At 59.8% G+C, this 25,649-nt stretch overlaps 1 protein-coding gene across 2 annotated transcripts in view; it reads right to left on the minus strand.

The window, feature by feature from the left end:
• Positions 1 to 1,343: 1,343 nt before the first annotated feature.
• Positions 1,344 to 25,649, minus strand: part of ZNF787 (zinc finger protein 787) — a 24,933-nt gene continuing 627 nt past the window's right edge. The window contains exons 2-4 of one of the 2 annotated variants that reach the window (XM_029202765.1): positions 13,884 to 14,052; positions 11,371 to 11,459; positions 1,344 to 3,106 (exon numbers count right to left, since the gene is read on the minus strand). In XM_029202765.1, coding sequence (XP_029058598.1) covers positions 2,037 to 3,106; positions 11,371 to 11,449 — 1,149 coding nt within the window. In that variant the 5' untranslated portion in view covers positions 11,450 to 11,459; positions 13,884 to 14,052 and the 3' untranslated portion in view covers positions 1,344 to 2,036. The remainder of the gene's footprint in view (positions 3,107 to 11,370; positions 11,460 to 13,883; positions 14,053 to 25,649) is intronic. The other variant, XM_029202756.1, reaches the window with a different exon arrangement.

A 25,649-nucleotide genomic window follows, 5' to 3' on the forward strand; every position in this document is an offset into this window, starting at 1 on the left:
GGGCAATGGGCAATGTGTTCTCAGCCTTTGTTTACCCAAGCCCGCTCTGGACAAACAACAGCGTCACCCCTCCCTCCTTTGGAGGGGTCTGAGATCTCAAACTGAACTGCCTCAACCAACTTCCAAGCGAGGCGATGGCCACTTGAGAACAGGGTTCTCTGACCTACGATCGCACCCAAGACGTTCTAATATATCCTCCTGGGGAGTCACGTCTCTGCCCACCAGATGGCCATCCGTGACCTTGGTTTTGAGCCCCTGGTTCACCAGGTGAGAACCTGAGGCCCTGAGGTGGGTGGGGGCAGGATCTGCTCAAGGGCAGCAAAGCACCAGGGGGAGATTCAGGGCTCAAGGTAGAAACCCCCCTTCCTCCTTCAGCTCCCCTTCTACTGGTAAACTCCTCTCTCTTTCTGCAGAGGTAAAAGGAACGTTGAGTCCAGCCACGGCTTTTGGCCAGGCTGGAAATACCCCCTGAAGATCCCGGGGATGTGGTCCCCAGGACTCCAGCTGAGGGTCCCAGGACACTGGAATTGGCATCATTGGGCCCCACCCCGAGGACTGACCTGCTAGCAGTCCTCAATGTCCCAGGACTGCTGCGATGATGCTGCAGGACCAGGTCCATCTGGCAAGTAGCACAGCGCCTAGAACACAAGAAACACCAGAAAGCAACTGCCCACCCTTGTCTTCCTGCCAGACCCCTGGCTGGCTCCTCCAGTGGGGCCCCGGGGGCAGGCAGGTATCCACCCACCCACCAGAGTCCATCTCCCGCCTCTAGGATAGTTTTGTTGCTAGGAAGCAGTGGCAGGCCAGGGACACTTCCAGCCTCCTCTGCAGTGACATGTGACCCCGTGACTGTCCCCTGCTCCCCCGATGGGATCTGAGCAGGCGGACACAGGTGCAACGTCCAGGCCAAGTCTTCCAAGAAGCTGGATGCAGGAAGGGGCTGCAGGGGCTGGGGGAGGACGCCCAGATGGGAGCATGGGCTCATTTACTGCGTGGGGGGAGGCTGCCCTCCACTGTGAGGTGAGGCACAGCCTGTGCAACTCCCACCTGCACCTCCAGACGGTGAGATTCCTTTCAAAAGCAGCAGTGGGTGGGCCTTACTCTGAACAACCGCCCCAGTTCCTCACAGGCCTGCCCATCCTCCAGCCTGGATACTTGACGGCCACTCCGCTGGGGCCCAGAACCCGCTGCAGGTGACCTGGCCGGTCACTCTTCCAGGACAACCGCCCAGTCTGCACCCGGGCGCGAGTGCGGGCCGAGCCGGCAGCCTCTCACCCCCTCAGCAGCAACTGGCCGGTGCGGAGCCCTCCGTTTACCCGAACTCAAGAACCACGCACAGCAGGGACAATTGGATAGTGCGATTTATTGCCCCCCGCACCCCTCCTCCAACCGTGCCCAGGCATGGGATGAGACGGGAACCCGTTTTCTGCGGGGTGCGCCTGGGACAGGGGCTAGTTCCGCTCCAGCACTTCTCTGCTACCCCACATCCAGGAGGGGGAGGAAGGACTAGGGCGAGGAAAAAGGATGGGACCCGCGAAGAAGAGAGAAAATAATAGGTAGGCGGGGTCAGGAAGGGGATATGATTATAAAGAAAATTCTAAAAGGGAAAAGGACCCCTCTTTCCCTTCCCTCTCTGGGGCCCCTCCGAGTGGAAAGGTCCCAATGTTCGCCATCTTCTCAACACCCCCCGTTGGTGGGGAAGAGAAAGAGGGAAAATGGTCTTTCGCTCGTGGGTTTTGTCGTATCTTGGTCTCTCTAGTTCTCACACGTCTTGATTCGGGCTCGGCCGAGAACCTACAAGGGTCAGGCCAGGCCGAGGGCCGGGCGCGGGGAGGGGCCGGGCGGCCCGGTGAGCGTCCCCAGTGTCCCGCCCCAGGCCCGCCGCACCTCTCAGGCCGCACAGGCCGCGGGAGGGGAGGGGGTAGAGCGCGCCGCCGGTCCGGGGCAGCCCTCTGTCCGTTTCTCCCCGGGTCTCTGGGTCCTGCGCCGTCGTCCCCGCCAAGCCCGAGGGGCCCCGCCCCCCCGGGCCCCCGCCCCTACCGGCCCTCCCCGCCACGGCACTCGCTGCACCGCCCGCCCGCCGCCTCGTCGTCGTCGTCGTCGTCCTCCCCGCCTGCCCGGTAGTAGCTCTGTCCGCAGCGGCTGCAGACGGAGGGAGCGCCCACGGCGTGGACCTTCTTGTGTCTCCGCAGCGCCGCGCCCTGCACGAAGCCCTCGCCGCACTCCACGCAGATGTGCGCGGGCTCCTCGCCCCCCGCCGCCCCGAGCCCGTCCCCGTGCTGGGCGCGCTGGTGGGCCAGAAGCCCGGCCCCGTGCCCGAAGCCCTTCCCGCACTCCACGCACACGTATGGCTTGGGGGCCGGGGCGCGCCGCGAGCGGGGTCCCGGCGCCTTGGTCCCCGTGCCCGCCATGGCTGCGGCCGCCGCGGCCCCCTCGCCCGGCGCGCCCACCACGATGATCCCCTCGCCGTCGCCCACCGGGATGGCGATCTCGCCGTCCGCCGCCGCCGCCTCCTCGGGTGCCTTGGCCCGGCGCACGCTGGCCGCCAGCACCTTGGCCGCCACGCCAGGCCCCGACAGCTCCGGGTGCAGCCGCAGGTGGCGCGCCAGGCTCTTGGGCTGGCTGAAGCCGCGGCCGCAGCGCGGGCACACGAAGGGCTTGAGGCCGCTGTGCGAGCGCCGGTGCTTGGCCAGGCTCTTGCTCTGCGTGAAGCTGCGGCCGCAGTCGGGGCAGGCGTAGGGCTTCTCCCCCGTGTGGATGCGCTGGTGCTGCATGAGGTTGGAGCTCCAGCTGAAGCGCTTGCCGCACTCGGAGCAGGCGTAGGGCTTCTCGCCCGTGTGGATGCGCCGGTGCTGCACCAGGTGCGAGCTCTGCGAGAAGGTCTTGCCGCAGTCGCTGCAAGCGTTGGGCCGCTCGCCCGTGTGCGTGCGCTGGTGCCGCGTCAGCTTGGACCAGTGGCTGAAGCTCTTGCCGCATTCGTTGCAGATGTAGGGGGCGGGCGGCCGCGGCCGGGGCGGGGGACCAGCCGGGGGCGCCGACTGGGGCGGGGACAGCTTGGTTGGGGGCCAGCTGGGGACGTCGTCGTCATCCATGATGAGAATGTCCACTGGAAGGCAAGAGGGGAGAGGAGGGAGTCAGAGAGCCTACGTGCGAGGGCGGCCTGGGGCCCCTCCACCTGCTGCTCTGCGTGCCCCCGGGAACCTCGCTCACCTGTGTGCCCTCCCAGGCTTCCCTGTAACGGGGGCGGTGGCAGAACCTCCCTCAGAGGGCAATTGGGCCCTGCCAGTGCGGAGCCCTCCTCACGGGCCTGGCCCTGGTCAGACGTCCCTCCCATCGGTCCCCTTCCCCTCACCCCTCCTAGTGTCTGTCCTCAGGGCATCGAACACGCCCTGGCATTTTACTAAACATTCATTACCCATCCCTTAGGACTCTTCCTTCCTTCACGGCCGTTTCCCCAGCATCTAGAACAATGCCCGGGACTTAGTAGGGACGCCAGAAATGTCTGCTAAAGGAAACAACAGAAACACAGGGGTACGGGATGGAGGTATAGGGAAGGCTCCTAGTAAAGAATGCCTCCCGAAGCCCAGGCCCCAGGCTGGGGGCCAGCAGAGCTCGTCCCCGCCAGACCGGAAGGCAGCCGCAGCGCGGTTTCCACCTTTGCCCAGGGACAAGGGCTTGCAGCACCCTGTGGGTGTACAAGCGGGAAATGATGGTGTCACATCTGGGCTCTTGGAAGATAATCCTGGCTGCGGGTGGAGAAGAGAGAGAGGAAGGGGTCACCGGACTGGTTAATGGGATCACAGGCCGCATGAAAGTCCTGACCCTCCATTAACTGGGAGTGCAAACTCCAAACACTGCAGCCTCTATTACAGACTTCCTCACCCTGGTCCCTGGGTTTGTAGGTACTGTATGCCCAGTGCAGACAATAAAGGAGCGTGGGGCCTTGGTCCCGGCGTCTGCAAACTGAGGACACCACCACGGGCCATCTGCCCAACAAAGCCTCTAATACAATTACGCCGCGCCTGGCCTGAGCGGGCGGCCTGCCGGGAGAGATGAGAGCCTGCCCCTCCCCGCAGCCTGCCCAGCTCTCCGAGACTGTTCTGTGTGCACCCTTGGCGACATTTGCCTTCCCTGTCCGGCTTGGGCCTGAGTTACATAATGGAGGTGGGGCACGTGCTCAAGCCCGGACTCCTGCCTGGGTTCCCGCCTCGCTCTCGGGGGCACGGCCCCGCCCCCTGATCACAGCCCCGCCCTCCCGCCTCTGGCCCCGCCCCTAGGTGCACCGCGAAGGTGTCTTTCAAAGGTGAATCCCATTATAACCTACCAAACATTGTTTTCCCTCTCCCTCTCACTAGCCTGCAAGCCCACAAGGACAGCGGCCCGATCCCTGTGTTCCAGCACCTGGCCGGGAACAAAGTGCTCCAACTGTCCTGAGACAGTGGTCCCATGCACTTAATAAGCATCCATGCGTTTAAGTCTTGTAAGGTGGGCTCCATGGAACTCGGGTCTTTACAGGTGAGAACACCAAGGCACCAGGAAGATGAACCACTGCCCAAGGCTACACGGCCTGGGAGCAGCAAAGCAGTATCTGCACGGGTAGTCTGGGTCCCAAGACCGCCTGTACTGGAAAGGGTACTGGGATATAGAATCATATATGCAGCAGGAAAAAAAAAAAATCCAGGTAGGAAGTCTGGGCCGGGTGGGGGCCGCTTTTCAAGAGGTGACACAGGGCCCACTTTGGTGTCAACATAAATCAAGAAGTGGCATCATGGGGATTCCCTGGCCGTTCAGTGGTTAGGACTCCATGCCTTCACTGCCATGGGCCCCAGTTCAATCCCTGGTTAGGGAACTAAGATCCCGCAAGCCACCAGGCACAGCCAAAAAAAAGAAAAAGAAATAGAGTCATAAGCACATTATGTGGAGATATTCAAGAATAAAAAACTGAACCTTGGGGAGCTGTCTGCCTCTGAGCAGTGTGTCCGGGCAGCAGGGGTGGACTGGGGTGGGCTGGAAAGGAGACTTGCTCTTTGCGGGAAATGAGCCGCACCACCTGACCCATACATAGCAAGTATTCTGCACTCCTTTGATTGAAATAAACGTCTTGTTTTCAAAGTTGTCAAGAAAGTTTAACAATACGCCACTTGACTCAGCGATGAAGAGTATTTACAATCATGATGACAGGAACTGAACACAGCCCATCTGAACTTGTGAAACACCTGTAACTCAATCCGGGGCCCTGGATGCGGGGGGGGGGGGCGGTTGGCGAGGGGCCGACCACCCGTCCAGGTCCAGAAACGGGGAGAGAAGGCCCGAGGAGCCGGCTGGGCAGTGAGGTGCGTGCAGCGGGTGCAGGCTTCCTCTGTAGCCTTGGGCTACGTGACTCTTCTCTCCGCTGCTGCGTGCTGTTTACCCCACGCACTACTTTTTAAGCAGGTGTTAAGCTGTTAAATGGAAGAGGATCTAATCACTTCGGGAGGCGGGGTGCTCTCTCAACCTTCGAATTCCTGGTCCCCTCTGCGAGTGGGTGCAGGGACCGGCGCTCTCCAAGCAGCGGGCGGCTCTCACGCACACCAGAGTCTGAGTCTGCACCCCTCCAGGTCAGGCTGGAAGTCAGCGGCTTCCCTCTGGGCCGCCTTCCTCATGGGGGCAACTTCACTGCCGCACAAACGTCATCTTTAGAAGGATGCAAGAATTCCCGGAAAGCGGAGAGGACATCGACCAGCACAAAGGGCTCACTCAATAAAAAGCACAGAAATGACGAGTGATCGCCATTCCCGAAGGGAAGGGGAGGGGTGTCCCAGGCTCCAGGTCCCGTCATCCCACAGCAACTGTCACTGTCCTTCTCTCGCTGAAGGAGGGCTCAGCTCCGGCTCCTGCGCTCTGGGCCCAGGCGGGGTCCTGCCGCCCACGCAGCTTCCCGCCCCAGGGTGGATCCTCCCAAGCAGACCTTCTGGGGAAGGGCAGGACCTGCGGCTTTACCGAATGTTAACCTTTTTCCCCTAAAACACACGACATGCAGAGAGCCCGGAATGCAGAGCTGACCACAATCAATGCAGAAAGACAAATGCCCCGTCAAGATACAGGTCTTGGCCACCCACCGGGAGTCCCTCCGTGCCCTTCCCAAGCTCACCCCCTCTCAACCCCAAATATAACCACCATCCTGACCTGTGCAGTAATCGTTCCCTTGCATTTCTGTACGGTTGTCACCCAAGTGCAACATCCCAGACATTACAGTTCGGTCCGTTACTTTTTCAGTTTTTTTTTTTTTTTTTTTTTTTTTTTTTGCGGTATGCGCGCCTCCCACCGCCGCGGCCTCTCCCGTTGCGCGAAGCACAGGCTCCGGACGCGCAGGCTCAACAGCCATGGCTCACGGGCCCAGCCGCTCTGCGGCATGTGGGATGTGGGATCCTCCCGGACCGGGGCATGAACCCACGTCCCCTGCATCCGCAGGCGAACTCTCAACCACTGCGCCACCAGGGAAGCCCTACTTCAGTATGTCTTTAAGTCTCCTGTAAGACACGACTTCCTCCATCCCTTGCTTTTCCTTACGATTTTCCTTTTGAAGAAGCGGAGCCCTACAGCCAGTTGGACCCTTGCTGACTGCATGCTCCTAGTGCCCTGCATCTGCTGCCGGTTAGCAGCTGGCTCACCCAGCCCTGCCGGCCCCTGAAGTCATTCTGAAGGTGCAATCCTGTTCTTTCACTGAAGGCACCCGATATCTCGTGTTTCTCTTTTTGTGATATCAAGGGCCACCGATGCTCAACGCTTAGGTCTGCTGATTTGTCGAGGGGTGCAAAATGGGGCTGCCCTGTGGTTTCTCCTGCGTTTAGGAGCTGGAATAGCTTTTAGAGACTCTACATCATCTGTTGGTTGGTACCCAGTGGTAAATTTCATGTGGTTATGGCAGGATGAATCTCATTTCCCCTTACCTGCCCAGTTTTCCAAGTTACGAACTGGCTCCCTACCACCCTCCAAGGTAACCACGTAGTCTTTCCTTTCTTAACATCATTAGGAGATCACGGATTTAAATATATCTGGTAGGCTGCACTGCCTGCCATCTTCAGTGCGTGGGAGCCTCAAGTGAGCTCCGAGTCCTTTGGACGGGACCCAGGTGGTCTTTGACAGATTCTCTGCCATCCAGCCTAACAAGGGGCTACAGGTTCATCCATACTTCCCACCCCAAACCTGCAACTGGCCGTTTCTCCAAGGGACTCTGGTTTCTTTTCGTGGGAAACAATTTCAAAATCAAAATGTGGAAATGATCTTCGCTTTTTTTTTTTTTTAAGATAAAATTCCTGTGACTTCTGATACTTCCCATACAAATTTAGGCCAAAAGGCTTTTATGCGGTCTTTTCTAGGACATCTGCATCTCTGTTCCTCACTAGGGGAGGAGAGGACTTGACTAGCCCATAATTGCTTATTTGCTGAACCCACATCACACAGCTTCAAGATAAGCATTCTAACTTGAATGGTTAGAATCACCCCCACCACCGCCAAGTACCATTCCTGAGAAATCAGGTGAACTATTCCTGTTCCGCTCACTGATTTCACAGCCAGACCTCCACCGCCTGAGCCCTCGTTGAGCCTGCCCCGACTCAGCACCCATCTCTCTGGCCACGGCGGCTGCGCAAGGCTCACTTGCCCGCAGACTCCTCGGGAAGGCCCCACGACACCCCTGTTTGCTCAGCTCCTGCTGGCTGAGGTCATCTGCACCCTTCCAACGTGGAAGGCAGTCTTCCTGAATACGATCCTTAGCTCTACCTTTTCTTCCCCTGAGAATCATAAATATGACTCCATTTTCTCCTGGCATAAAGCATTGCTGGCAAAGTCTGACAGCAATCCCATCTACTTTGCCTTGTAAGTCATTTGCTCTTTTTGCCTAGATGCCCCAAAGGATTTGCTCCTTCCTTTAAAGCCCAGTGACTTGAATAGAATATGTCTTGTTCATTCGAGTTGATATTCTCAGATTTGTGATTTATTCCTTCAATACCTAACTTTGACATTTCAGGAATGTTTTCTGGACACGTAGTTTTCACCATTATATTCCTTTGGATTTCTTCTTCAAAGGGCTTTCTTTACCTAACTTCAGTACCTGTTTTTTTTTACTCTGCCTTAATCTTTACTCATTTCTTTTTGATTTTAAAATGGCCCTCTTTTTCACCTTCGATTTTTCTTAAGAAACAATGTGTTATTTTTATTCAGTCTCGAATTCCTCCTACTTCACTTTGAAATTAATTTGACTCTATTTCTAATTCTCTGCTGAGTTCTGCCCCCGGGCTGAGCTGTTCTGATCTTGCACTTCCAGGGGCCGTCATCTCCTGGCCACTCTGAACGATCCTGACCTGTCTGCAGGTGTATCTCTGACCACCCTCCCTGTCTGTGGAGATACTATTTGCCCCTCTTCTTTTTTATTCTAATAGCTTCCTGGGGGTGGAAGCAAGAGGACCGAACTCACCATTTTCCAGTTTCGCTCATTTCTGTGGTCAGTCTCCCTGAACTTCTGGGAGGCTACACTCTGGACAGCGTTTCTGGCTCCTCAGGGCTCCCTCTTCCGAGTGCAGGGCTGCCTGCTCTGCGGCCACCCCTGATTTTATCTGGACCTTCCCTTCTCCCTTGTGGCCAATGACAGGGGTCCCACTCGATCCTGAGCCCCCTCCTGACAGGCTGTGCTCTGCGTGGGTCCTGCCCGGGCAGGGCACTTTACCTGGGTAAAGGAAGCCATGGGCCCCAGCAGCCCCACGCTCCCTGCTCCTGGTCTGGACAGAACCCCTCCAGCTTCAGTTGCTGGCCGCAGCGTGACCAGCCCCAAGTCCTCCGGTGAACCCCCGAGGGCTACCTGGGGCGTCCTCCCCTCCTGCCCCTGCTAACACCACACTGGCCCGGCTGCTGGCTTGTCCGCATCCAGCTGTATTTTGGGGCTTTGCACCTAAGGTGTGCTGCCAGTGTGACCCGGGAACATGGGTTTTGCCCACAGGCAGTTGCTGTGTTTTTACGTGGGTCTGCTGTCATCCGGCTCAGACGTGGCATTTGCGGTGAACTCTGCGGGGTCATTCTGGAGGGCACTGAGACGTGAGAGGCGGGCTTGAGAGCGGGAGGCCAGGACCCTGTCCCTGGTGGGTGATTTCCAACACACCAGCTGAAGACTTTCCCGCCTCAGAATTGGGATGTCTCTTTATTATTCATTTTTGGATGGCTTCTCTTTCTGAACACCCTGTAGCTAAGGCCCCAGGCTGAGCCTGGACAGCTCTCGCACCTGCAGGCGGTGGGCCGGGGTCAATGCGCCAGTGAGGCAGCGCAACAGACTCTGGCTGCAGCCTACGAACAGTCCAGGCCCCCAGGCCCCTTCCACTGGCTCCCGGCTGCCTCACCCTGGGCGGTGGCCTGGCCTCTCTCTGCCCAGCACCCTCTGATCAGCACCCCGAGCTCGAAGGGTGTGAGGATTCCACGAGAGGGCCTGCCCAAGGTGGCTGGCCTCAAGCTCGGGGCACACAGGAAGCGCTCACAGCCCTGCTCACGGACCCCTCGTCCTGACCCAACAGGCAAACAGCCTACAGGGGCTACCGCCAGCCCAAGCCTCCTGCTCCTGCGTCCAGGCATCAGCCGGGGGTTGGGGGGGGGGGGTCTCAGGGCAGGGGTCCGGCCCTGTCCCATCACAGGAGGCTGCCACAGAGGTAGGACCCAACAGGGCAGGCCCAGAACCAGGGGACGCAGGGCAGCTTGGAGGCATCCAGGCCACACGGCTTACAAGCTGAGCGAAGGGGTGTCACGCGGTTGGAGGCACCACACAGGGAGGGGCCGGAGCAGACTTGCAACAGACTCCGGTGGGGGGTTGGGTTGGGGACAGCAGGCCGGACAAAGGGGATATGAGAACCCACTTGTGCTTTGTTGAGGTTTCCTCAAGAGAATGAGTTAGTGGACAGAGTGTAAAATTAAAACCACCTTACTTCAAGGCAAACATGCATTTTGGAGACAGCTGGGGACACCTTCACACACTGGGCAACGCTTCGTCAGGTGAGATGAGCGTTTGTTATTGCTGGAGAATCTGTAGGTGAAATGATACAATATCTGGGATTTTCTTTAAAATTCTCCAGAAGAAAAAGCAGGCACAACCAGGGAAAAGACCGCAAAGTACTGCTCACCGCTAAGGCTAGGCAGTGGGAAGCGCAATCACCACACTATCGATGCTTGCAATTTCCAGCATGACACAGACCGTAAAATTAATTTTAAAAAGGCTAAAAGACAGGGAAAGGAGGAAGGGGCAGGCCCAGCGGCATGAAATGGGGAAGGATGGGCCGTGCGCCCTCCTGCTGGGTGGTGGAGGGTCTGCGCCCCACGTGCCACGTGCCCTGAAATCTGTTTCCTCCTGTGTAACCACGGCTGCCCGGAGCCAGCCCAAGGAGCTTCCCTCACCCCCTCAGTGGATCTTAGAACTAGATCAGGCGAAGGGGCTCGAGTGCTTTATGCAATCTATCCCCAGCCCGCCCAGGCCCTCGTAACCTCTCTTGGACGACTACGACACGCTGGCACCGGGATCACGACTTCAGAGCCTGTTCTACAAATAACGTGGTCGCGCCCATTCACTTCCACGCTGCAGGGGCACAAGGCCTACAATGCTGAAAACACCTCCCCTCTGCCCCCTCACAGCAAGAAGTGCTGGCTGAACCCATCCAAAACGCACGAGGACGGGATGCCCGCATGAAGACGCATCAAAAGCAGCATGAAAAGGAGCTCATACTTTATTTCTCAGGTGCCCTGCATGAAAACCCCTGGAAACGGGGAGCACGTCTTCACCAGAGGGCAAGGGGTGAGGCCGTGAAGGGGCCAGCGGAGCCAGGTGGGGCCTCAGCAAGCAAAGCCTAGCCCCCGAGGGCTCAAAGATCAGTTTTATTCAACCCAAATAACGCTTTGTCAAACAAAGCATGTGGCCAATATGTTTGTGACAGATAAAACCCCAGAAAGATACAAGCCCCATAAAAACCCAGACACCCAGCTGTCTCCCAGGATGGTCACTGGCCCTGCTCTGTGAGCCTGCCGCTCCCCACACATCACAGTTTGTCCCCAGCTCTCCACGTCCTGGCCCACTGGTATGTGGGCCTGCCACCCTGGTCTAAAGAGCATCCCGCCCAGGAGGTCCAAGGGGCCACCTAGAAACGGTGCCAAGCACCCAGCGAGGGGAGGGGGCAGCCCCCAGGGGCTCCCAGCTGGGAGGGAACTCGGAGAATCCACACAGGCCCGGGAGGCAGCCTGGCTGAGCCCCCAGAGGAAGGATGGTGAGCCCCGAGCCACGGGAGGGCAAGGGGAGACAAAGGAAGCGAGGGTCCAGGGAAGGGTGAGGGACCAGCTGGGAAGAACTCCCCAAGGCCGCCTCACCTGGGTTCTCATGGCTGGCCATCTGCTGGTCCTCAGAATCCAACGGCCCCGGAGACCACGCCTCTTCCCGCAGCTCCATGTCTGGGTCCCTGTTAGAAGGGGACGAGACAGAGGACAGAGTTTACAGGACGCCAGACTGGACAGAGGGCCCCGGGGTGGGGGGACAGGTGCTATGTGGGCTCCAATTGCCCGGCTCAGGCCCAGCAGACAAGAGGTGCATGGCGGCAGGGACCTAAGGGCCAAGGGAGAGATGGCCCTCTGCTCCCCCCCCCACTGGACAGGGGTCCGGCCCGAGGCCACATGCAACCTGGGTGAGGAGGAAGTGTTCCGGCTGCGGCCACCTGGCCGGGGCTAGCATCCCAGCTCCACCGCTGACCAGCTGGGGCCGGGGCAAGAGACCCCCTCCACCCCCCCACTCGGTTTCCTCACCAGGAAGATGGAGGACGGCCCGACACATGGGTCGTGAAGTCTACGCGAGACAACTACAGACGGAGCTCTCACCCCAAGCAAGGGAACCCTAAATCCACTCCAGGCCAGGGCCCATCCCACCAATCAAGGCCAGAAGGGCTCCCCTGTCAGGCCCGTCCTAAGGCCTCTCCCTGGACCAGGATGAGGCAAATCCCACTGAGACGTGACAGTGTGTGACAGGGAGACAGGTGACATGGGCACTGAGCGTCTGAGCAGCTCACAGTCTGAGGTCTGCTTCCAGACATGGGCCAGCCAAGCAAAACTCCACACCAGGCCTGGACACAGCGACGATGGACCCTCCGGGGACCTGCACGGGAGGAGCGCCGGCCGCTCTGGTCCCAGCCCCTGGCCACCACTCGCCCTAACCCTGGACGTTTCTTATGAATGGCATCACACAGCACGTGGCCTCTGGCGTCTGGCTTCTCTCGCTGAGTGGCACGCTCTCAAGGCTCACCCACGGAGCAGCGTGTCAAAATTTCCTTCCTTTTCACGGCTGAGTAATGCTCCCCTGCAGGGGCAGACCACGTGTTGTTTGTTCCTCTGTTCTTTGGGTGACAGACAGAGCCTGGGTGTTTCCCCTTTGGCTAAAGTGAGCACAGCTGCTGCGGACACTGGCGTGCACGTCCCTCACATACCGTGTGGCCTGCCTCCAGAGCCCACACTTCCACTCCCCGCCGCTGCCCGGGGCAACGCCACGGCAGAGCCTGGCCCTTGGGGCGCACAGCTCAGCCTTCCTCCCCTTCCCGCTCTGGCCCCTGCAGGGTGGGCAGGGCAGGAGCTGCCAGGCCTGGGCTCCAGGCTGCTGTGCCTGCATCTTGGACTCAGTGTGCAGGGCGGGGAGGTGTGGGCAGGCACCCAGCCCCAGCAGCGGAGCCTGGTACTGGGGCCACGGCATTCCGGTCCCCTCTGGGCCCTGCTCCTTGGTGTGACATCCCTCCCCAGCAGGACGCTGGCAGGCAGGCAGGCCTTCTGACAAGAAGGGGCACACCGACTGGGACCCGGGGCGGCGCCTCGGTTCCTCCTCTCGTGTTCAGGCCCCTTCAGGTGCAAACCAAGGCCCGTCTGTCTGCATGCACGCAGCTCAGAGAACCTCTCCCCACACAGTCCTTCTGTCCCCCACTCCAGTTGGGGGAACTGGCATCTGGGAACGGAGCCATCCAGCCCCAAGCATCACACACCCTGGCACAACAAGCCTGACCCATTTCTCTTGAATCCCCCAGTAACAAGGGGCTCACCACTATCCAGGCACTGAAAGGAGCCCGTTCCATGGCCCGCCCCTCAGTAACCTCTGCTGACATCTGCCAGAAGCTCTAAGAACTGGCCTGTTTAACCGGCCTGTTTAGTTAAGTAATAAACACATGCGGCTGTGCCGAGCAAGTCGCTCACAAGCCCCCAGGTACTGTTCTCAGTGGTTGATGCAACCCTCTGGGCAGATGTGACCGTCACCCCCAGCCGTGAGGATTCCGAGGCAGGGGCGGCAGAGCCGGGACGTGAAGGCAGACCGTCCCGGCTGCAAGTCTGTGCCCAGAACCAACGGAGCTGCCGCTCAGGGTCTGGGCCTGGCTCTCCCGAGCGCTCACTCACGGAGTCCTGAGACCAGGAGACGGGCAGTAACCGGAGAGGCCAGGCCTGCCGCAGAGCTCGCGGGCCAGGAGGGAAGGCGGGCCCAGGTCCCACAGTCAGACGCAGCCCTACATTAACCTGCGCCCAAGTGCCCCACGTGACCACCACCCCCCACCCCCCGGGGTCAGGGCACAGAGGTGGAAGTGCCCAGGAGCAGAGGAGGGACACAGGCCGCATGGCTCACCCGCTCCGCCATCCTGACGCTCAACAAATGGTCACAAGGACTCTAAGAGCAGGGGCGCAATCCAAGGGCAGGACAAGCCAGGAGGCCAGGGAGGGAGACGCCCCTCAAAGAGGCCTGTCGGGGCCTGGGCCACCTCTGGGCGGAGCTGCCCAAGCACCCCCTGGACCCGGCAGTGAGCAGACCGTCGGGACACGAAGAGGGAAGACACCCCCACCAAGCACGCAAGAATTGCCGAAACCTGACGAGAAGGTGGGAGCCTGAACCAGGCAGCTCATGGGAATGGAGCCAGTGGCGAGACGTGAGGCCGGTGGTGAGGCGGACAAGCTCTGGTTGGAGGCCACGGCAGGGTTGATGACAAAACCAAGGCAGCTTCCCGTCACTGTATCTGAGCCCAACTGCATCTGGGCCTGACGAGAAGATAAGGCGGGAGTGTTAGAGGCTCCACAGGCTGGGGGTGTGCTGTTCGCATCTCCTGAGACACTGATGTAATTAACTCTCTTCTCCCCACCTGTCCCAGTCACCCCCCTCCCCCACCGGAGAACACTGTGGTAAACAGGCTGCGGCCCCTGCCTCATGGGGAGGTCCCTGCCAGTCCAGGAGACAGAAAACCAATGAGCACAGGAAAGGAAAGGTGATTTCAGACAATGCAAGTGCCATGACACACACAGAGGGGCTGGGAGGGGCCGCTCCCCAGGGAGGGGGCCCCAGGAGCAGGCCTGAGATGAACAAGCAGTGTGGAGGGAGAGGGATGCAGGCAGCAGGGACAGTGGGTGCGAAGGCCCGGGGTCAGCAAGGAGGCTGTGAGGCAGGGCGGGCAGATTCTCCTACAGGGCCTGGAAGGCCAGGCGGAGGCCTGGGGAACCGTGTGAAATGCAGGGTCTCTCCAAGGGGGGGCACTATGACAACACCTGTTTCACAGACGGGGAGACTGAGGCTCAAGAACGCAGCGGGGCCAGATCCCGGGTCCCTTGCAGCAACAGCAGGGAGCACCTGGACAGCAGCCAGGAGTTACTCAGCGCTGGTGGTGCGGGACTCAGGGCTGAGACGACTCCCAGGACCCTGGCAGCCGGGGGACAAAGGAGGGCGCTGCCCTGCCTCCCTCCTGGGCCCATGGCCTCGCTGCAGGTCACGGGGCAGGGGATGTACCCGGCCTCCAGGGCCCTGCCGAGACCCTCCGGGGGCCCCACGACAGTGCCAGGCACAGACATGTGCTGCCACCGGGTGGGTGACAGGCCAACTAACAGAGCAGAGGCTCGAGGGACAGAACACAGTGCACCCCAAATCCGACCCCCACGACCACCCCCCTTCTAGGACCCACTGCAGGAAGTGGTGAGACCCATACCGGAAGGACAGACTGGCCCTCGGACCCATCGGGCCCCAGCCCCTAGCGGGCCGAGAGCCGGGTACAACATGCACAATCCGGTTGACGAGGGCCCAGTCAGGTGATGCCGCTGTGTAGCTCACGGCCCCTGCCCGGGGAAGCCCACTTCATAAGCTAATCTGCGGGGAAAACCCAAACCTCGGAAAATGCTTCCTGCAGGGTTTGCCACAGCAAGATTTAGAACAGGGTAAGAACCGGAAAGAACCCGCCAGCCCCGTGGTGGGAGAAAGTGTAATAAGATCACAGACCATGGGAAGCGGGTCTACGGACATCTCACAGCCTCTGAAACAACGCTGTAAAGTGGCCGCCCCGCCCCCCCCCCCCCCCCCCCCCCCCGGGCCAATAACAGTAAGAGCCATCTTAACATTTTCTTCTCCTTTACCTTCACCTTCTCAATTTTTTTTACATTAATGGATAATTACTTGTGTAACGAGGGGAAAAGACTAAAGGTTGGCTTCTTTCTGGTGACAAGGCCTATGTATCACAACAGGGAAATCGGGGTGTTGGGGAGAGAGAACTGTGCGGGCCCTCAGATCACAGGTAAACGTGAAAACTGCACGGCGGGCGGGTGTGCCAGTAGGGCAGCCGCTGTGAAGAGAGCCTGGCACGTCCTGATAATGACGAAGTCACTGTGTGACCCCAGGACCCCACTCCTAAGTGTTATTCACAGCAGTGCTGTGCGTGACAGCCAACAAGGGGTGACAACTCCAACGCCCGGGGAAGCAGCCAGCACACAAGGCCACTCAGAGCGCGGCTCCGGGATGTGAACCGTCCAGGCCGAGATAAGCGGCTGCCAGCCTGGGGGTGGGACGGGGAGGGGTCGCGCACTGGCACGGGGTTTTTTGGAGCGATGAAAATGTTCTGGAATCAGACAGTGGTGACGGTTGCGCAACTCTGTGGCTGTATTAAAAACCACTAAATTGTACACTTTACGAGGGCGAACTTTCCAATATGTGACTTACATCTCAATTAAAAGGTAAAAAGACCTAAGAATTCGTACGGGCCCTCTTATTCAAACCCCAGCAACAACAGAAACACACAAGAGAAAGAAAAGGAAGAGAGGCCAAGGGCTCGGGGGCTGAGGAGGTGGGACGGACAGAGGCCGCTCCTCTGTGGCTTCTGGGTTGAAACTCGTTTGCCAGGCGGTTATCACGTGCTGCCACTGGAACTATCACGTCTAAGTCAATAAAGCAGGGACTTCCCGGCCTCGAGCGTCCACCTCAGGCCAGCTTCCTGCAGCGACAAGGCCTGGGCTGGCCTCCATCCTCCTTCCAGGGAACCCACAGGCTCTGGGGGAAGGGACGGAGGACAGGGAGGTGACAGCGGCCAGCCCTGCACCAGAGATTTCCCTGCACCCAGAGGTGCTTACTGAGCACCGGGAGCCACGCTGCCCAGAACAAGGCAGTGAGGGAACCAACACCCCGATTTCCATGGTGGGAAGAGCCAGCAGGAAAGTGAGGCTGGGCATGGAGGGGAAGGGGCTGCTCTTGAACCAGGACGTGAGATGCAGAACTTCCACCTTGATAGGCTGCTTTACCACACTGATGACCCCGAATTCAGGGCAGTCGGAAAACAGCAGGTGCAACAAGGACGCTCTGAACGCACCTTCTCCCCTGAAAGCAGGAGGCACATGAAAGTGCCCTCCCGGCTCCAGGAAGAAGAAACATCCCGAGAGAGATCTGCTAAAATGACCTTCCTTCCTGCATTCCCCCGGGTCCCGCGGTTACTCCCCACCATGGCACCTGCTCACCCTGGTGTATAAGAAGCACTCCGGCGATTTTCTCCTGAGGGCTCCCAAGCTCACGGAAGTAAAATTCGTATGCTTTTCTCCTGTTAATCCGCCTTAGTCAGTCCAGCCGGAAGCCCTAGGAGGGCAGAGGAAAATCCTACATCCCCTACAGACTGCCAAAGGCCCCTCCATGGGCCAGACTGGAGCCAAGACGGGGTAACGTAAGGGAGGGTCCGTACACAATGACCCTCCTGGAAGCTGCCCTCCAACCAAGAACGGTTCTCACGGGGCTCACGGGGTTTAAATGGTCACATGTTAACTGGTATGTAGGTGTCAACATATACCCTCAACATGGCCTCTTGGTCTGTAAGCCCTCAAACGTTTACTCTCTGGCTCATTAAGGAGAGTTTGCCGACCCAGATGCGAAGGAATGACGGATGCCAGGATTTAGGGGAAAGCGTCCCAGGCCAAGCAGACACACAGGAAAGGCCTGGCTGGGACAGGATAGGTGGGCCTGAGGGAGGCTGAGCCCTGGATGTGGAATGGAGGGCGGGAAGGGGCAGGTGGGGTGCCTGCAGGGGCCACAGCAGGGCCACCAGTGGTGAGGGAGCCCTGCGCATGGGGGTCAATACTCTGTGGTCGCCACCCTGAGACTACTGCTAATCTTATCTCGGGATCTGTGTTTTGCACAGGAGGTCCTACGGGGGCCTGGGGAGGAGCCAGGCCTGCACCCCGAGGGCAACCCTGTACCTGGGGGAGTGCGACAGGAAATACCAAGTTAAAAACACCCTGACAGGCTGAGAGACCTCGGAAGAAAGGGAAAAGCTTTTTTCTTGCTTTTTGCCCAAGGGGCTCACCTATTCATTTCATGCCAGGCCCTGAAAACGACGGAGCCAGCCCTGCCCTGGGGTAGTAGATGAGGCACTAGAGGCAGAGGGGACAGAGCAGGGCCGTGCAGGCCCAGCCAGGCGTCTGCATGGTACTCCAGACACGGCAGGAAGCCCTGACTAGGCAGAACTTTACTACGAGGCCCTAGAAAGATGCAGCTTCTCTCGCTGACTTCTGGGGGGTCGGCAGGGGCTCCCACTGGCGCTGCTGGTCAGGGGTGCCTGGCGCAGGGCACACCTGGGGACTCGGGGACAGTCCGCTCTGCATTTCAGTTTCAGCCCTGAGCAGAGGGAGGTTACACCACCCACCAGGGAGACTGAAAACCAGCCACGAGGTGAGAACACCCCCGGCATCTCCTCTGTCTCCGCGGAAAAGGCCCCGGCGGCAGTGCTGCCCTGGCTCCTGGCACGGAGGCTGGAGCCCGGTGCCTCGGCCACTCCACTCTGTGACCCTGCACATGCGGCTCAGCCTCTCTGGGCCTCGGCTGCCGCCCCCGTGCAACAGGGACCAGCAGGTACCCCTGGAGCTGAGTGAGAGGTCAGGAAGCGCGTGCTGGGGGACCAACCGCAATCCTGGTGAAGAGCCGAGGGCGGTCGCTAAACCATCCTACCCAGGTCCCTCCCTCCCCCGTCCAGCCAGTCACTCATGCGCTCATCCACTCAAGCAGCTGTTGGGCCCTCTTGTCCTGATCCGGGGGGCTTGGGGTCCTGCCCCAGGACCTCAGAGGGGAGCAGCCAGAGCTGAGGGCCTCGGGCAGCCCCTAAGCTAGCTGCTCTCAGGACCCGGGCGGCTCTCTGGGGGAGAAGGGGCAATTCCCGCAGCCAGCCTGACTGTGGACTCTGATGGCCCTGGAGGCCAAAAGCAGAGGGTCCTACTCTCCCCCGGCCCCCCAAACGCTCAACAGTACCGGCCCAGCCTCACCCTGCTCAGACCCCCGCTCTGCAGAGACGAAGACACGCCCCCGCTGGGGCCTTGAGCGATCCAATTAGCGCTGGCTTTTAAGTGCAAGACAAATTATCGTTGTTATTGTTGTTATTAGATCCCGCCCACCTCCTCTGGATGCCTGCCCACCAATTACCCAGCTCTTTCTTCTGCTGCCAATCTCACCTCGTCCTCCTCCCCCATCTCTGCTTGCCTGCGGCTCCCTGCTCCCCCGTCCTCGCTCTCGCTCTCCGCCCCAGACCCTCCCCGCCCCAGACCCTCCCGAGGGCCCACTCACTTGTCCCCTCACCCCCTCTCTCTCCTCTCCAGCTGCTTTCCCTCCACTGTCGGGGCTGAGCTGTGACCCCCACCTCCTCCCCCGCCATCCTCCAACCGCCACTCCCACAACCTTCTGGTCACCAAATCCAGTGGCTACTTCTCAGCCTTGACCCCGGGGACAGTAGGCAGCACCACCGTCTGCACACACGCTCCCTCCCTTCCCGGAGCTCCCTCCCCGCTCCCTCTCCCCTGCCCGCCATCCTCACCACCCTCCTCTCCCAACTCCCACCCCCCGGGGGCCTGCACTCCTGCCCAACACCCCTCCACAGTCCATTCCCCACACCACGGACCAATTCATCTTTTCAAGGCACTCAGTTCAAATAAGCAACTAAAAACGGGCAAAGGATCAGAAGAGAGGTTTCTCCAAAGACAGCATGCTGTTAAGTACATGAAAAGATGCTCAACATCATCAGCCCTCAGGGGAACGCTCATCAAAACCACAGAGGGACCCCACTGTACACCCACTGGGACGGACATAATAAAAACAGAAAACACAAGTGTTGGCGAGGGTGTGGAGAAGTTGGAACCCTCGTGCATTGCTGCTGAGACTGTGAAATGGTGCAGCCACTGTGGAAAAGAGATTAGCAGCTCCTCAAAAGGTTAAACACAGAATTACAGTATAATCCAGCAACTCCACTTCTGGCCACGTACCCAAGAGAAATGAAGACATGTCCGCCCCAAAATTTATACACACGTGTTCACAGAAGCATAAATCACAACAGCCAGAAAGTGGAGACAACCCAAACCCCCATCACCGGGTGAATGGACGCACAAACGTGGTCCATCTGTAGCTGGAGTATTACTCAGCCAGGAAAAGGAAGCACTGACCAGTGCCGCATCACAGATGGACCTTGGCAGACACAGACCACGTGGTGTGTGATTCCACTCACGTGAAAAGTCCAGGACAGGCAAATCCAGTCAGAACACAGACCAGTGGTTCTCAGAGGCTCCGGGCCAGGGGACACGAGTGGGTACACAGCCTTTTAGGGGATGATGAGAAAGTCCTAAAATCAGCGTGGTGATGGTTGCACATCCCTGTGAATACGTTAACTGTATACTTTAAGTAAGTGAACTGTACAACATGGGAATTACATCACAATGAAACTGTTACTTTTTTTTTCAGGTAGCTCAGTTCACATCACTCCCCTGCCTGAACCACCTCCAACATGTGTCCGCTGCACTCAGTCCAAAATCCAGACCCCTCTGCAGGTCCCGCAGGGCCCCATCGGCCCCAGTCACCCTTGCAAACTCACTTCCTCCTCCAGCCCCTCACTCCCACCTCCCGCCCAGCCCTCCTCTTTCCCTCCAGGGAGTCTGGCCCAGTCCTCCACCTGCCTGGCCCCTTCTCACCTTTCAAGGGTCTGCTCAAATGTCAAATCCCTAGCCCAACAAGCCCTGCCCACATCCCAGCGCGCAGGGCCTACTTCCCTCCAAGGCCGCCACCACCCACCACTGTGGGATGGCCCTCCTCATCTCCAGCATCCGCTCCTGTGCACGCCAGCTCCCTGCAGGTGAGCGGGCTGGAGCTCTCAGCCCACCGACTCAACAGGGCCGCCTCAGACCCTCAGCCCCTCTTCAGCCCTCCCTGGATGGTAGGTGCCCCCCAGTACCCCCAGGGCTGCAGGCACACCCCTACATCTCCCATCCAGCTCCCTCCTCACTTCCCTTTTCTGTAGGCATCCTCACCCCTCACTCCAGGCCTGAAGACCCGGTCTGTTCCCTCCTCTGCATCTGTCTGGGCCCCCCGGGCCCCCAAGGTGGTCCGGGAGCCCTCCCCACGTCAGACCTGTGGTTTGAATGTTGGGGGAACGTCTCTGTGATGCCATCAGGATCTTGTACCCCTTTTTTGGTGGCAACTGTCCGTGTTTCCTCCATGGATTGACCACTTAGATGTTTTCTGTCTGGTCTGGGGCCAGCTGGGCAGACCACTCTTCCCTACAAGGATTCCAGCATGCTTAGACACTCAGGGTTGAGCGAGGCCCTGAGGCTACCCCTCCAGTTTCCTTCTGTCTCTCTGCTTCCTCCCCCTTTCCTTCAATTAGGCTGCCTCCTGCTAAGTCTATTACACTGCTTTATTTCCCCCACCTGGCCTCTCTCAGGTCCTTTGAAGCCCTTCCCAGGGGCCCAGCAGGGCCGGGCTGGCTCAGAAAAGAGTGAGCTCAGGGTAGACATGCACAGCCCCAGTCACCACTCCCCACCTGCTCCACAAGAGGCAGAAGTTTCTGGAAGTCCTAGAACCCTGACCTACTGTTACGGCCGCAGGCCCACCCAGGAGTAGAGGGGAGCACTGCAGCCTCTGCCCCGTCCCAGCCACCGGCCACCACCTAGTGCTTCTAGAGCTTCCGAAACACTTGTGACCACTCCTGATTCTTAAATGTTGGTGAGCAACTGAAAATTGTTTAAACAAACAAAATACTCTTCAGGACAAAAACAAAAACCAGAACTGCACCTATGGGGCATCTCATGTTCTGTCACCCCTCAATCAGGCCAATGGGCCAGACTCCCCATCCTCCGGGTGAGCGTGGACTCTCCCAACCTGGCCATCTGTGCGATCTGCACGGTGCTTCCTTCCACCTTGCCCACCCGCCTTCCCCCTGTAGAGCTGCTACCAGAGCCCGGCAAAAACAGCACCTCCTCCGGAAATCCTTCCCAGACTTCTCCCTTCCCTCAGCTCAACTGTCCCCTCTTATCAAATAAGACCAGTTTGCAGGACTTCCCTGGTGGCGCAGTGGTTAAGAATCTGCCTGCCAGTGCAGGGGACACAGGTTCAAGCCCTGGTCCGGGAAGATCCCACATGCTGCGGAGCAACTAAGCCTGTGCGCGACAACTACTGAGCCTGCACTCTAGAGCCCGTGAGCCACAACTATTGAGCCCACGTGGCACAACTACTGAAGCCCGTGTGCCTAGAGCCTGTGCTCTGCAACAAGAGAAGCCACCACAATGAGAAGCCCGCGCACCACAACGGAGAGTAACCTCCGCTCACCGCAACTAGAGAAGGCCCGCGCGCAGCAACAAAGACCCAATGCAGCCAAAAATAAATAATTACTTTTTTAAAAAACTGGCCAGCTCGCATTCATCAAGCACAGGCTACACACTGCAGACCGCGCACAGGGTGCAGCAGGAACATAATCTTGATCCCTCCCACCACCAAGAGACGAGAGGCCGTCCTCTCTGGGCAGGAGGGCAGGCTGCCAGGGTCGGGATCGGCCTCACCACCCACCAGCCTAGGGCAGGTGCTTCACCCCGTGTCTCCTCTTCGTGGGCTTGGCGTCAAGATCAGACGAGATGACGCGCTCCACAAGGAGCCAGGTGCCCAGTACTGCCTAGTAAGTGTGAACCAGGAGTCTAAAGCCCAGTTCAGACAAGTTCACTGGCTGACCCAACGCCACAGAGCCACAGGGCAGAAGGGCCAAGATGAAACCAGTGGGCCAGACTCCAAGGCACTTCTTCCCCTTCCACCGAGGACAGGGGCACCTGCTCCCCTTATTTCCACGATTACAGATGCAGCCTATGTCCCTGGGAGGATCTCCCTGGCTTACTCACCCCTTCGTGTCCCCCACGCAGCCCCGGAGGACTGCGACCTCCCAGCAGACCCTGCACACAGAGCCCCACGGGGCCACAACTTTCTGGCCGGCCTGACCCTGAGCCTCAAGGCTGGGGCCACGTCTGATGCGTCTTTGGGTCCCCAGCAACATTCATTACCAGGCTGCCCACACGGGACTCCTCATTCGGCATGAGAGAGCCCAGAGACCAGGCAGACGGAGCCAGGGAAAGCCCGCCAAGGCGGGCCCAGGAGCAGCCCAGGGCCCTCCCCGCCAGCCCCTCACCCCAAGCTCTGCTGGCTGGCTGCACAGTGGGGTGAGGCAACGGCTCTCTCTGCTCCTACGACAGGGCTGCTGACCCTACTAACGTGACAACAGAACTCCCCTACCTGCCTCATAGGTTAGTGAGGCCTCCTGACACCTGCATCTCAGCACACACTGCCCGTGTCCTCACCACCCGTGAAAGGCACACCTGAAATGAGGGGCTGGGTCTCAGAATCCCCTGAGCCAGCGGCCCCGCCTATACAAATCTTCACGATAGCTGCCCCACCAGAAGGGGATACCCGAGTCCCCAAACCAACTAATGACACCTAAGAGACCTCCTTCAGAACAGCCTTTGTCTCCCCCAGGCCCCAAGCCTGGCCAAAAGAAGCTGACGCAGGCGGCGGCATCATGGGAAAGGGCCAGGCTCTGGATTCACACAGACCCATGCTCCAGTGCTGCCGTGGCGCCTGGGACTCAGTCCCCCCCAGAGTGGGGTGACCACCCCATCCCAGGGCCTCCGAGGGCTCAGGACACTGAGTACCGGGCACAGGGCCAGCCGCCCGCCTAGGGCTCAGCCAGAGTGTCGTCAGATCTGCAGTCTGTCTCCACCAGGAGGCCAGGGCCAGAGCTGAGTCCCTGGGGGCAGTGCCCGGCACGTGCCTCGGCAGGCAGGAGACCTCAAGCAGCACTGCGGGACAGCCAGCCAGGGTTAGGGGGCTATGGGCCTAATCTGAGCACAGGTGCCCCGAGATCTGTGTGCCCAGGAGTGACCACCAAAGAGCACAGGGCAGCCAGGCAGTCGCTGGAGGCCATGGAGCAAGATTACCTCTGCCTGCCCAGAACTCACCATCCTCCTCCCTGGAGTCCCAGAGTCCTCTTGGCCAATTCCTCTGTCTTTCAAGACTCGGAACATGCCATCTCCCCAGACATCCTTCCCTGACCAGAATGCCCTCCCTCTGGGTTCCTCTAGCTCCCAGGGCTATCCTGGCAAATTCCCGAGCCTTGGGCTTCCATGCACGTGCCTCCCCGCCAGGGCTCTGAGCTGCTCCAGGACAGGAAGTGCTGCCCAGCCGAGTGACCCTCCTCTCCCACCCCACCGCAGAGCACTGCACCAGGACCACCGCTGTGTCCAAGGGCCCAGCACAGGGCGGGGCCTGGGCAGCAGCTTTGATGGACCAGGCTTATCCAGCGAACGGTCGACTGGGCTCTCCACCTTAAGGGACTGAGGAGGAAACTGAGCCTGGGAAAGGGGAAGTGGCATGTCCAAGGTCACAGGGCTGGAAGAGACGGAGCCAGAGCCTGGCCTAGGAATGCCTGGCCCCAGAGGCCTGTCCACATGCTTTACACCCACTTCTATGAGATCTGCTTTGGCTCTAAGAGGAAAGCATTAAGAACCTTCCTGCCAAGATCAATACTATTATTATTATCCCCGTTTCACTCAAGTAGAAACTGAGAAATTACTTGTGCCGCAAGGTCACAAAGGTGATGAACGGTGAAGCTGGGACTTGAAAGCAGGTCAGTCTGACCCCAGAGCCCCGGGCTAACACACTGCAGTGCTGCTCCTGGGCCCAGCATGGTGCTAAGCCCTCCCTGTTCTCTAGCTCTGCTGGGTGGTGGTCAGACCTGGATGACTTCCAGGAGGAAAAGGGCTAATACAAGAGATAACATTAGAAGGAATCTGATCTCAATGTTCTCTGTGGCTGAGGCAGGAGGACCAAAGGAGACTACAGCAGAGACAGGTAGGTGAATGCCAGCTGCATTTAGCCAAAGAGGCTTACAGTCTTAGGAGATAAGCCAGGATCAACAGCAACTGTGCTTCCCCAGAAGCGAGGCCAGACCCAGCTCCTAGCTGTATCCTCACCATTGCCCAACGCAGGGCCGGGCACCAGGAACCACACGGAAAACCCAAACCAAGTCAGTCCTTTCCTAAAACGCTGACTGCCCCTCTGGATTGGGCTGGGTGGGGTGTCTTCCCTGGCTCCCTCGGCCCCCTGGATGAGGACGGGGATGGAGAGGGGAGGAGAGGGGCATGGACCTCTGTCCAGGTCTCTACCCGCTCCCTCAGGGACCTTGTCCATCTCCCTGTCCTTGGTGCCAAGCATTGGTAACGGCTCTGTAACAGCCTCTGTCCACACTCGCTGTGGCTCACTTTTCCGACTGATCACGCCATCCCAAGCTTGCCCGACCCCGCGGGACCGAAGGGCACTCATTTCCACGAACTGGGGTGGCCCCCTTTACGGCGGAGACTGGGAGCTGGGGTTCAGGGGCGCGGTTCGGCGCCCGGGAGGCCTCGGGATGGCCATCGGGCCTGGCCACCGTCCTTGCCCTGCCCCGCGGGCCACGCGGTGCCTGACCTTGGCCCATCACTTCCCCTCTGGCGCACGCGCTTCCTGCCCGCCGCCCGCGCAGGGGCGAATGAATGAGCCTCCCGCCGGCCGGAATGCCCGTAATTATCGGCCGGATCAAAGGCCGCACGCAGCCCGCCCGGGACGACAGCGGGACCGAGTTCCTTTGAAAGGGGGAAGGAATGGGGGCAGGCCGGGGGCCACGACGGGCCCCCCGGGGCCGCCGTTTCCGGTCAGGCAGGCTGGGCCCGCGCGGCCTCCTCCCCCACCGGGGCCTCAACTTCCCCCGGGAGTCGCCACCGCTTCCGGCCACGACCGGCCGGGTAAGCTAGGGAGGACGCGTTCGCCCGAGCCTCCGGCCCGGCGCGCGCTCCCGCCTCGGGCGCGCTCCCGGGAGCGGCGCACGCGCACTCCCCAAGCGCGTTCCCCGCAGCCCCTCCCGGTGCCCCCGCCCCGCCCCGCGTCACCGGCCGCGCGCCCACTCACGCCCCCCCAGAGGCGCGCACGCGCACTCGCCCGCCCAGTCGCGCTCGCCTCCCGCCTCCCCGCCCGCCCCCCCGGCCGCAGCCCGGCGCCCTGAGGCGCGCGCCCACCC

Source organism: Monodon monoceros, unplaced genomic scaffold (genome assembly GCF_005190385.1).
Source record: "Monodon monoceros isolate NGI ecotype Baffin Bay Population unplaced genomic scaffold, NGI_Narwhal_1 Super_Scaffold_10, whole genome shotgun sequence".
Classification (NCBI taxonomy): domain Eukaryota; kingdom Metazoa; phylum Chordata; class Mammalia; order Artiodactyla; family Monodontidae; genus Monodon; species Monodon monoceros.